At 46.9% G+C, this 13,016-nt stretch overlaps 1 protein-coding gene across 2 annotated transcripts in view; it reads right to left on the bottom strand.

Annotated features, from left to right (window-relative positions):
* The window catches only part of HEG1 (heart development protein with EGF like domains 1), an 87,657-nt gene that overhangs the window by 17,344 nt on the left and 57,297 nt on the right, over nt 1-13,016 (bottom strand). For both annotated transcript variants that reach the window (XM_037525405.2, XM_054700502.1), the window contains 3 exons: nt 10,961-11,095; nt 5,491-5,533; nt 5,342-5,379 (listed from right to left, as the gene is read on the bottom strand). In XM_037525405.2, coding sequence (XP_037381302.1) covers nt 5,342-5,379; nt 5,491-5,533; nt 10,961-11,095 — 216 coding nt within the window. The remainder of the gene's footprint in view (nt 1-5,341; nt 5,380-5,490; nt 5,534-10,960; nt 11,096-13,016) is intronic.

Here is a 13,016-nt window from a genome sequence, read left to right as displayed (position 1 = left end):
CCATGAAGTGAGATGTTTGCATTGAGCTAAATGAGTCACAGCTAACTTCCAGGCAAACTATCTCTTCTTCTTTGTAAGCAGTTCAGAGCCGTCTTCCGGGTATTTGTTGTGGGTGACTCCTGACAACATAGCTTTTCTACTGGTGTGAATGTTTCTCAGCCCAGTGTAACAACAGGGTTAACACACTGAAGAAACTTCACACACCTGGCCTCAGACTGGTCATTGGGTGGTAAAATCATAAAGAATGATCTTTATCTTGAATTTCTGGTTTCCAAGAAGAGGAGGAATAGGACCGCACATGGGAAAAAGAGGCTCTGAATCAGTCCTCGCATGCCAAGGGAGACTGGTGGGGTGGGAGTCTCCATATGAAGAGATGTGGAAACTTCGAATGGAAAGAACAACCTACAAAAAGCATATGTTATGAATATGAAGGCGGGATAGATAAAATGTCTACAACCAGGCAAAGGTAATCTAGAAAAATTAATTAATTCTATAATCAGAAAGTGACAATAACCACAAAATATGGCTTAGAAAGTGGGAATAGGAAAGCTGACTATTGACCTGAAGCATCCAGAGGGGGAGAGGCTGAGGAAGGGGTGAGGACAGAGAGAGAGCACAATGGACTGTGCTGGGGAACTTGGGGTGATTTGGTGCTGGGTGCACTATGGTGATGATACCTGTGGGAGAAATCCTATACTTCAAAAATACCAATAATGTAAGCCACTGTTACCTCAATAATAAAAAAAAAAATGGTAATAAGGGGAATGGTTAAGTAAATTATGGTATATCTGCAGAGGTGAATTAGACAGAATTACCCAAAATGACATATAAAGTTATGTCAATAAAAACACTGCATATTTTATTAGGCTTAAAAGGCTACAAAATTGTTTATTGTATGAGATCTAGCTTCTGGTAAAAAGACACACATGCACATACCTCCAGAAAGAAATATAATAGCAGTGCTTCTCAAATTTCCATGTGCATACAAATCTAAGGATTAACCAAATCTATGGGTCTGGTTAAACTTCAGATTCTAATTCAGTAGGTCTGGAGGGGACAGGCCTGAAATCCTACATTACCAGCAAGCGCCCAGGCGCAGGTGCTGGCCCTGTGTATCACACTGAGGAGGCAAGATACACCCTGGCATTCCCAGGGCTGCTTGGTGATGATGAGAATTGAGTTTTTTCCCTCCCTTAACTTCTATCTATTTTCTAATTAATTTAGGTTAAAAAAAGAAAATTAATGATCATGTTTGTTTTATGTTATGAAAAAATAAAATTTATTCATTTTAAAAATGAGGGAAAGAAGCAATGCAAACCAAGATGTCAGGGGAGGAGCAGGTTTCAACCTCCTGGTTAAAACCAACAGGAGGAGCCACTATAAAATTCAAGCAGAGGAAGAAACGAGCACATTTAAGAAAAGAGTGGAGGGATAAGGAAAGAGAGGGGCACCTTGACAACAAGTGTGTAAGAGTGTTCTGGGGCCTTCGGATGTAAGGCAGAAGGGTTAGAATGTCATACTTTACATGGAAAGAAATACTTTACGTCATACTTTACATGCAAACAAAAAAAGGGAACAGTGATAAGACAGGTGTGGCCCTGAGCTGCCCAGTAGTGGGGTCCCTGTCGGGGGTACATGGAGTTCGGCTGGTCTGCACTACCTCAGGAACTAAGAGTCCTGAGACTATGGCTGGTCCTGCCTTCTCCAGTTTGAAGGGTATTCTTTACGGGAAATGAGGAATAAAATTTGGGCACAGTGAGAAAGCAAAGAGAAACTTTTGGAAAGGCTAAAGGTTATATTCTCTTAAAGCCAGAATATATTAGAGTTGGAAGACTCCCGGGAATTTAGGCATGAAGGGGGTCTCACGACCACGTGCTGGGCTGAAAAAGCTGGACTCCCCATCTCCTTGGGCTTGAGGAGAGTGCACACCCCAAGTCTGCATAGAGATGAGGCGTTTATTGCCTACGAAAGTTCCGTATGGGTCAGAATGCTCAAAAGGCACCCATCCTTGGTGGTGACAGCGGCGGGTGGTCAGAGTCCCGCCATTGGCACAAAACACTGAGGGACAAGGCACAGACGTGACAAGGCGCTGTCAGCACAGACGGTGATAGAATTCTGGATTTTGGATTCTCCAACCTGGCCTGGGCTGGTCTGAGACTCAGAGAAAGGGGCAGGTGCCTTGTATTACTAGTTTCTATTAATGAATTTGCAACACTAACACTAATACAGATATTAAAATCATAAAGTGATAGTCACACACATCAACAAACTCACAAGAGGCTGAAATGTGGCCGAGGCAGGGAGCTAGCAATCCAGAGAGGGGCTGCCCTCTGCTGGACATAATGATGATGGCATGGCTACAAGGGAAGGAAATGGAAGCTGCTGGATCAGAGAAAACTGGCTACCTCTAAAACCACGCAAACATAATGGGGAGAACACAGGAACTTACAGAATAGTCAATGGATAAAGGGGTAGATCATTTTCATATATATTTAAATGTAGTCTTTAATGAGTGCTGGGAGGAAACAGATCACTAAATGCCTCTTAGAACAACGGCCTGCCGCTCACTCTTCTGGCCACCCTTTCAAGTGCTTCCCCTATGTCTGTTTGTCCTCTATGGGTCACTCTTCCATTCACTGAGAAATACGAAACAGTTTCTGGCAAAACCTAGTTAGGGATGGGCCTCCCCGGTGGCGCAGCGTTTGAGCGCTGGCTTGCGAAGCTGCCCGCAGCCTCTGCAGCGCTGGTTCGATCCCCGGCTGCTCCCCGGCTGCTCCCCGGCTGCTCCCCAGCTGTTCCCGTCCACCGGAGGAGGGTCCCACATGGCGCGCAGACCTCTCCTGCCGCCCGCTGCTCCCCTCAGCAGTGTACTTCGGTCCTTCTGCCTGCTCTGCTCCCCGCTCTGGCTCTGGTGAATTCTCTCACCCTCCCGTGCTTCTGACTGTACCCAGTGCTTGTATAAATAAAATAAATAAATCTTTAAAAAAAAGAAAACAAAAAAAACCTAGTTAGGTTGCTGTTGGAACAACACAGATTTGAAGTCCTGGCGCATTCTGGGAGAGACCTGTCAGGTGACACCTCTCACCTCCTGCTTCCTGGATCACCCCAGAGCTGGCCACCTCTCTGCGCTGGTCTCTCAGTCTTCTCACTCTCTTATCCTTCACCCTTTGATGGGGCTGTACTCAAATAAGACTCTCGCCCATGTGAGCCAACTCAGCTGCATTGCCCTCCCTCACTTAAAGTGATAGTGGATTAAAATGGGGTAAATCATTCTTAAGCACCTCCTCTGTGATATTAGTTAAGCTTCTCTGATTTTAATACTTAGAAAGTCTTAGGATAAAGTTCGGGGCATGTAGTGTGATCACTACTCTTACCTCTAAAACCATTTCTTTTCAAAGACTTTACTATTTAGTTCTGGTATTCCAGCACTTGGTGAAAAAGTCTCAAATAGCTTCAATGCTTTGTCTGGCTGTTCACCTCCGTTTCTACACTGAAAAGTCCTAGCCTTTCTTTAGTCTACGTATGTGTGCAGGTTACTCTGTTCTCTGTTCAATTTAAGGGCGTGATGGCTCAGTTCTGGCTTTGAGGAGTGAGATTCATGCTAAGACGTGAACAAAGACATATCTGTACCCAGCAGTCCCTTTAAAGCACAGATGTCTTCCTGAGCCAGGCTGGGGAACTGTCTTGTCTAAATGGTGGTTTTTTGTTTTAAAAATTTATTTATTTATGCATACAAGAACTGGGGTACAGGCCAGAGGTGCAGGGGGTAAGAGAATTCACCAGAGACAGAGTGGGGAACAGAACAGGCAGACTGACTGAAATACACTGCTGAGTGGAGCTGTGGACGAGACGGGAGAGGTCTGCTGCACCATGCAGGTAGCTCCCTGGCCAGCCGGGGATCGAACTCTTGCTGCAGTGGCTGTGGATAGCTTCACAGTGCTGTTTGAGTCACCAGGGAGGCCTACTAAATGGTGGTTTTTAGAAAGGGACATACACTGCTATCCATGCCATTTCACATAAGCCAAATCTCCAAACACCAAAACCTACCTTTTTAAATACAATGCTTAAAAAAATTTTGACTACTTTTTAATTTCTAAAGTAGCATAATGTCCTCGCTTTATTATTGATTTATTTATTTTTGTGGGACCCTCGCCGGCAGCCGGGGAACGAACTGGCACTGCAGAGGCTGCGGGCAGCCTTGCAGCCCAGCGCTCAACCACTGCGCCACCAGGGGAAGCCCCTGTCCTCACTATATTAAACTGAGTACACCTGTAGTACTGTGATAAAATAAATATCTACTTGATCTTCCTGGTTTCCTGGCATAAGACCATTCAAAACTCTTGGCATTTCTGAGTGACAGGAATGAGAGGGGCATCTTTTGTTGTTCAACCATATCTGAGGTGGTGCTAACAAGGTGACTGTAGGAGGATGGTGTGGGCTGCCAGCGGAACCAACCATGTGATTAGCGGACACACAGCCACCACTTGTCTACCCTCTGGCTCAGGGGGCAGGGGATGCTGTCACTAGCCCTGAGCCCCAGCAGGGACCACACTGAGAGCTGCTGAACTCACAGGCTCCTGTTCCCATCTATGCTCCACACTGCACCCGGCTTGATTTCCTCAGCCACACTGCTTTCAGGCTCTGAAAGTGTTGTTACTTCCACAGCAGTTAGTGATCAGAGTCTAAACCCTCACACTGGCCATCAAAACCCCAACAGTTTGGCCCCTGTATACCTGGCAAGCCAATCTTTCAGCATCCGTCCACCTCTCTTTCCACGCTTACTCACACCTGCTCACACCATGGGCACAGGCTGCCAGGACACTATGGGCACAGGCTGCCCCAGGACCTCTGAGTAAGTTCTTCTTCCTGCCTGGGATTCCTTTTTCCTCCATACCTGACAGTCAAAGTTCAGAACACCTCTGTTTCTAGTCCCCACAAAAAGTTCTTGGCAGTTTCTTCTACTCTCCTTCTACTGATCCCAAGTAAGAGAAGGTGCACAGTGTAGGGAGCAATCCCCGCAGATAGCAGAGGTGATCACCAGCAGCATGCATGGCTGGGGCAGGGGAGGGTTTGTGGGGGCAGAGAGCTCTCACTGACGTCCCACGTAGTAGAACATACTACTCCCTCCCCTCCTCACACCTCAGCCTAATCTATTGCATTAACACTGCAGAACCAGGGTGGTGTAGGACTGTGTTTACCTGCCCTGCCAGACCTCCAGCACCTAGAGAGCACTGGGAAGTCCCTCTCTGCTTCCCCACACCTCCAACGCAGGAGTTGAGAAGACAGAGGATCTGAAGTGAGGGAGAGGGGAGGAGCTGCTGTGTGAGCTTCGCATACTTACGGTTTCCACAGTTAAGACCGCCAAGGCCGAATGGGCAACTGCAAGCCAACAAAGAAAAGAACAAAGATTGGTTTCAAATGTTCAAGAAAATAACTGAGACAATTTGCCTAGTAAGTGAATTCATCAGAATAAATGAGCACGTAGCCTACCTCATGCAGGTCTCATTTTCCAGCCTGTATCCGTCTTCACAGGCTAAAGGAGAAAAGAAGAACCCATGAAGCAGTCTACATACCTCTCTTGGCCCAAACACAAGGTCACTGAGCAGCAGCCACCCTGAAGTTGACAACAATCTAGAATCACCAGGCTACAAAGAGCCTTTAGAACTATCTGCCATGTGACCTAAATATCGTCACCAGTTGAACTGCATGTCATCAGGGATATTTTCTTAACCTCTTCATGGCACTCAGTTACCCATTTATAGAAAGAGGATACTATCTGCTTTACAGTTTCTGGGGGGGATTAAGTAAAATAAAGTCTGCAAGGTTTAGCATGGTATTTGGTACACAGTAACCACCAAATGAATAGCTGTAGTTGCATTTTCCAACAATTGCAATTCCTTTGGAAAGTTCTCTGTATCTCCTGTACAAGATCCTTCCATAATCACAGAGAATTGTCCCCCATCTTTTTTTTTATTTAATGATTTATTTATTTATTTATACAAACACTGGGTACAGTCAGAAGCTTGGGAGGGTGAGAGAATTCACCAGAGCCAGAGCGGGGAGCAGAACAGGCAGAAGTACACTGCTGAGGGGAGCAGCGGGCAGCAGGAGAGGTCTGCGCGCCATGTGGGACCCTCCTCTGGTGGCCGGGGAGCAGCCGGGGATCGAACTGGCACTGCAGAGGCTGCGGGCAGCTTCGCAACCCAGCAGCACTCAACCACTGCGCAACCGGGGAGGCCCTGCCCCCCATCTTTAATGTAAGTCAGGCCTTTATTGTCCCCTGCCCCCGAATTGGTTATGCTGCCTCTGCCCCCCTCTGAGGAATGGATTCAGGTAACACCTTCTGGGCCACAGTACTGGTAAGTACCTCAGTTTACATAAATACATGCTCACCCTGTGGACTGTCTGGGGGATTTTGCACATATCTAGATAAGCCCTAATTCAACAACATAACTTTGAACCTACTGGCAGTGCTAGTCACGTGCCACTATGTCACTGAAGGCCCCGAGGCCCAGTCATTCCCCTGGATCAGCACTTTCTGAATTAATTTGATCATAGACACTTTCAAGCCTACACAAAGCTGACAGAAGCTCCATGAGCTATAATGCAAGCCTGGATTAAAGCAGACAGTAAAAAATGATCTCAAGGACATATTCATTGCTACAAGGAATGATAAAAATTTGATTCATGATTAAGGTATGATACACATTCCATAAAAGACAACAGGTAAGAAAAGGTGCACAGAGTAGGGGAGCAATCCCTGCACAGAGAGCATATGTGCTAATGGCCAGATGGGAGCGCCAGCTGCATGCATGGCTGGGGGCATGCAGGGGAACAGAGCTCTCGCAGGCTTCCCAAACCTCTGTCACGTATTAGTGGATAATGATATTAATGACACGGATGAGGTTAATGTGCTTCTTCCTTCTGGCTTTTAACACTAGACACTAAATGTTTCCAGCATCAATTTTGTTTTCCATCAATGGGCCCTGACATATCACTAGAGTCTGAAAAATACTTTCCTGAATAACCTGTAATTTCTCTCACAGCAGATCACTGGAGCCATGAAGCTAAGCTGCACTGTTCTAGCCCCATGGAATCACTTTTCTTGAATCATAGTCTCTTGTATTAAGGGTTCCCTTAATGATGACCCAGGAAAATTTCTCTTGTGCCCCAGGGCCTAGAAAGATGGGGATGTTCCTGAACCGCTGACCTTTACTTTATAGTGCCAGACTCTTTTCAAAATCATTTCTCTCTCATTGCCTCTGTGTCCATGAAGCTCAGAACTTGAATGAGTGATCTACCTTTAGCACACATGAGCCCTTATGATACATCTTTCCTCATATTCACTTTCTTCCTAGCCTCAGCAGAGTTGGCACTTTATTCTCCTTCAACCTGATTTACCTTAAACTAAATCTCATTTTGTTACATGAATTTTTATCAGCACGTCAAACCTTTTTGGCAAGATATAAATCATATTCCATTCAGGGAAGAAGGAACGAGGCCTTCCCCCAAATCTTTGAGTTCTGCACTGCCTCCACTGGTAGGGCCTTCCCTAAGGAACAAGCCGAGCACTGCCGCCTCTCCCTGGGTGTGGAAAAGAATGAGCCCTGGCCATCCTCAGGCCATACCAGGTCGTGAGAGCGGGAGAAGCTGCCCCTGGATGACCCAGGGTTTTGTCCACGAGAGACTGCTAGCTTCTCCAGTGACTCATCCCCACCCATCTCAGCTCCGAGGCAGGCTGATGTCACACTAGTCTGTTCTATTCTGAACAGTTCTTCCTGGAAATGTTTTTACATCAGATCTATCCACCCAACCCTCATCTGCTGGGTGGGAGCTTCCCAAACGGTGGCTGTCATCCAGCAGACGTTATGTCCATCTGTTGTCCTGCCTGCGAGCTGAGGGGTTGGGCTGTTTTCACTTAGCTTCATAAGTGGCCAGATTCCCTGATGCAATGATATTTCTTTATCTCAAATGGGCTTGTGCAGTTACTCATCAAACACTCAGCGCTACTGGGATTCTGGTGCTATTTTAGAAGGTCTGGGGGGAAGGAGTGGAAATCTTGTCATAAAGCATTTCCATGAGATCCAGTTCCACATTTCCAAACTTTAAAGGGTCTCTCACCCACGGAGCACTGAAGATAAAATGAACGTGGACACATACACCCATGCGGGGCATCCCTTATTAATAGGGGACAAGCAAGATCAAACCTGCTGGCCTTCAAAAAACAAGTAAGCAGCAGCGCCTTAAAGTCTGTTTTGTTCCCTTGCAGGAAACTGAATCAAGACCTGCCAATCTGGTCCTATCATGTTTGCTGTACTGTCACCCCATGCCATTCAGCAGACATTCATTGAACTACACAAGGCCCTAAGCATATTAGACAAAGGTTCCACTCTCGAGGCACCTGAAATCAGGTGACAGAGACCTGCAAAAGGAGACCTAGTCCATGATGATGCTAAGTCGCCCACGGGAATGACAGTCACTTAAATTTCATGACACTTTGGTAAAGGCATGGCAAAGGCACTTTGTGTAAGACCCTAAGAAGGGTGTGTGTGCATAATACACAACAATATAGACTTGCTAATATACTGCTGTAAATTGCAGAGATTTAGAAAATACACACCCATATACCTTTGCTCTCCGTTTACACAGTGAACTGACCCCTGATCTAGGGGCCTAGAAGGGGTCTAGATATATCTTAAATATCTTGTGTTCCAGCACCCATGGCCAGAAGATGTCACTGCTAACCCATTGGAACCCAGATGACAGAGTGGTGGCCCAAGAAGCCGCCAGTCCACTCATCAGAGGCCCAATGACCACAGATTAAAAACCTAACCAGTGAGGATATTGCAGAGTTGAGGCTTCATGGGCCTTAGCAACAAGTCTACAAGCTAACCAATGTTTCCTTATGCTGCCTCTTGGGTCTTTACTTAAATATAAGGTAGCTGGTGCCTGTGTAACTGCATTTGGAAAATCTCTGATAGCTCTGCTATTGCTAGTGCTTGTCCATAAGGGATATGATGGTGAAATAACTGACTTGGAAAGAGGGAAGCTGCTTGGGTCAGCCAGAAGCAGGGGTGGCAGGGCTGCTCTGGAGGCGGCCAGGAACGCCAGGGGGCCAGTGCTCCTGCAGTGTGCCCTTCTGTTCCCCTCGCTTTCCCTCCCGCCGGTTGCTCGCCTGCCCCAGCACATGAATTTGAGCAGAGGTCACTCTGCCCACATGAAATGGGGCTCAACGTCCCAGTTTCTAAGAAGGGCAACCAGATAAGACGGAATTAGGAAGCATCCTATCTTTGTATCACGGGCTGGCAAGGCGCTGAGAAACGCCATGCCACAGTCACGCATTAGGACTGCTGGCCAACACCGGCGGTGCCTCTTCAAAACCCACCATGGGGCCCGCGTGCAGAGCAAGGGTGCACACTTTCAAAGCCCTTTGTATACAAACCTGTCAGCGAGTCTGAGGATCAGATGAGAGCATGCCCTGAAATGTATTTTTATCTTCTCCTGATGGGATGAGTCCCCTAGTGGGAAGACCTGACAGAAATAAGTGGCACGTCACCTTTCCCCAGTGGGCGATTTTTACTCAGATTCCAGTACATCTGTCACCAGCAAATGTTGGCTGAGCGGGAGAACTGTGCCATACAGGTTCTCATGTGATTTGATGCTGGGAGCCACATGATCACCTCTACACTGCTAGTTCTTCTGGTGGGTCACATATTGCAGCCGTCTTTTATAAGTCAGAGTACACAGTGTTTTGGACTGGAATTAATTTTATTTTAAAGCAGTATTCTTTCTCTTTTTTTTTGTGGGACCCTTGCTGGCGGCCGGGGAACAAACCAGCGCCATAGAGGCTGCGGGCAGCCTCACAGCCCAGCGCTCAACTGCTGCGCCACCAGGGGAGGTCCTAAAGCAGTATTCTTTTTTTTTAATAAAGAGTTGTTTTTTTTTTTTTTTTTAAAGATTTATTTATTTTTATTTTTTTTATTTATACAAGCACTGGGTACAGTCAGAAGCGTGGGAGGGTGAGAGAATTCACCAGAGCCAGAGCGGGGAGCAGAGCAGGCAGAAGGACCAAAGTACACTGCTAAGGGGAGCAGTGGGCGGCAGGAGAGGTCTGCGCGCTATGCGGGACCCTCCTCCGGTGGCCGGGGAGCAAGGGGGGATCGAACCGGCGCTGCAGAGGCTGCAGGCAGCTTCACAACCCAGTACTCAACCGCTGTGCTCAACCGCTGCGCCACCGGGGAGGCCCCCTAAAGCAGTATTCTTTCACCGCACTCCCTGAGCAGTTTTTATCTCTAAGTGAATGAATGGAAGCCTCAGTTAGAATCATGCTTCTGCCCTCAAATACTACATGAAACTTTTAAACCTCACACTTATTAACTCAACAACAACCTGGGTAAAACATAAAAGCAAACGCTATTGGTTTAGGCAGCACCTCCACAACCCCTGCTTTCAGTTCTTTCAACATCCAATGAAGCATCACTATACCCACTTCACAAAAGGGGAAATTGAGGCTCATTGAAGCAAGTGATCTACCCAGGATGATATGTGATCAGAAAGGCAGAGTGGGCTCTGAATCTGATCTCCCGAGTTGCTGCTAAAAAAGACACACTTACCTCCAGCCTTATATTTCCATTTTAAAAGATTAGCAGACAATAGAATAAAGCTTTAGGAATCAAAACAATAATTTTTAAACTTCCACTAGGTGAAAAAGAAAAAAGAAAAGGCATTGCACCCACAGGCATTCCATTCTCTGCTTTTCCTTTTCATTTGATTGGCCAGGCCAACATGGCCCAGTCAGAGATAATGGTATTATTCCAAGGAGATAATATATTCAGTCCTGCTGTGAGCAAAATAACAGGAACTGGTCACCCCTAGTTGACAGCAGTCACACCTAGAACAACCAGAGTGCCCCTTCCCGTCCCTCCTGGGACAGACCCAGGGCCCCCAGAAACCACCGCACCTCGGCAGGAGTGGTCCATCTTGTTGAACTGAAAGTAGCCCAATTTGCACTGGCACCGCGCCACGCCATCCAGATCAGTGCAGATGGAGGTCTCTTTGTCACATTCTGGAGTCTTCCGCTTGCACAAACTGCCGGCTGGAATGGAAAGATGAGACAGTGAAGTCAAATAAGACCTCCTCTACTTCCAACCTGAAGTTGCATGAACTTTCTTTTTAAAGAGGCTCTGAGAACAGTTTCAACAAAGTCCTCATGGTCCAACATCACTCCTTTCAGAAGCTCCTTCCTTACTGCCTTCTGCCACTCCAGCCTTGTGTCAGCCCCTTGGGCTTATTATGAAAAGCTCACAGCATTTCCCCATTAAAAACACCAGCACAGCACGCCACAGGGTGAGAAAGCAAATGGAGAAGAAACAGGGTGCTGCCCCCATCCTCCGAGCTCACTGCAAACGTGTCCTCTGGGGCCTCAGGTATGGCCTGCAGGGGAGAGTCAGCACAAGCCGGCCCATGTGTCCATGCGTTTAGGAAGCCCTGAGACCTCCCTCAAGCGGAAGTGCATCTTTAAGGCCTAAATGGACACAGCATGCCCTGCGGCCGGGGATCTAACAGACTGGCTTTGAGGAGAGATGTGGCCAGTAGCCCCCACAGCTGTGTAATTATGTTTATCTGACCGTCTCCCCACTATGCTGCCTCCTTCTCAGGGTTTACCCATTTCCAGATCTTCAGCACCTTGCACAGAGACTGGTCCCCACACAGTACTCAGCATACGTGAACTGAAGGTACCCCCAGTCACCAGGTCACCACTAAGGGGGAGGTGCAGAGAAGGAGCATATCTCCCAACCTTGCTATCCCCTCGACTTTACAGCCTTATTTCTTACAGCGTATGCACCTGGCTTTGTCCATCCCTGGGTACGTGGGCCACGTTCATCTCATGGATGTATGGCCTTCTCCAAGGCTGTCCACAGCAGACCCCCTGAGGCTGTATACAGCAGATACAATGTGGTATGCTTTAACTTCTAACACAGGCCCAACAAAAAGGACACATAAAAATGGGGGTACACAGAGATTAGAACAAAAATATGAAATCAACTGGAGAGTGAAATGGAACTTGCACCCATGTACAGCGCAAGGCAAACTGGTATTTGCTGTTGCTGGTTTTTGGTGCTAAGAGTGAGTTTAGTGAGTTCTGGTGAATAGAGCCACAGAAGGACACTATGCACATTGTGTAGTGCGGGAGGGTCTCCCTTCTCCTAGCTTAAGGATGATACCAACTTATTCAGAAACCAGGCACCAGTCTTAACACAGCAAAACTGGCCCTATCTAGGTGGGTCCTGGGGGTGTGAGCTGATACCTGGAGCTGCCCCGCCCACATGGGGTCCCGGCATCCTTTTCTTTTCTGAATCCTGACACTCTGGGACTGGTGGATAAGCTGACTATGGGGAGGTAAGTTTAGGACACAACTTTAGTGCTCAATGCTGAATTTCCTGTCTTTATCAGTAGAAGTTGGCATGCTAAATCAAAACCCTATGTGTGCGTGATAGAATTTCCTTTGTTTATTGTGAAAAGTTTGTATTTAAGGGGGAAAATAAAAAATGGAAAATCTCACCAGGAAAACACTGCAAAGCTGGTATCGGAGAGGAACTAAACCTCATGTCCCTTGTCTAAACCTTCTGAAGGCTTTGCCAGTCCTTAAGTCTTAATATAAAGAAATATCTCCAAGGCAAAAAAAAAAAAAACAAAAAATAAAAAAACACTGCTAGGCCAGCACTAACATTGTCTAGCAGCCAGCCTGAGTGTTCTGGCCTGGCAAGATATTTTCTCTAAGGCAATGTCACATTCTCTTTCTGTCCTGCCCATTCATCTAGCATAGTGGCAAGTAACCACTCCCCCTTGCTGAAGCAACCTTACCCTGCAGAAGAGCAGGTTCATGTGGAAGCAAGGAAAGCCAGGCCTGCCTCTGCTCTCTTAAAAGTTCTTAAAGAAAATTCTATCATGAATCCATCAAATGAATAATTCCATTTTCATTTTCAGCCTGGAGATGTGATTTTCCCATATCCACA

The sequence above is a fragment of the Talpa occidentalis genome, unplaced genomic scaffold (assembly GCF_014898055.3).
Source record: "Talpa occidentalis isolate TD23 unplaced genomic scaffold, MPIMG_talOcc4v2.1 talOcc4.4, whole genome shotgun sequence".
Taxonomy (NCBI): domain Eukaryota; kingdom Metazoa; phylum Chordata; class Mammalia; order Eulipotyphla; family Talpidae; genus Talpa; species Talpa occidentalis.
Note: the sequence above shows the minus strand (reverse complement) of the source record. Positions and strands in the feature narration are given on the sequence as shown.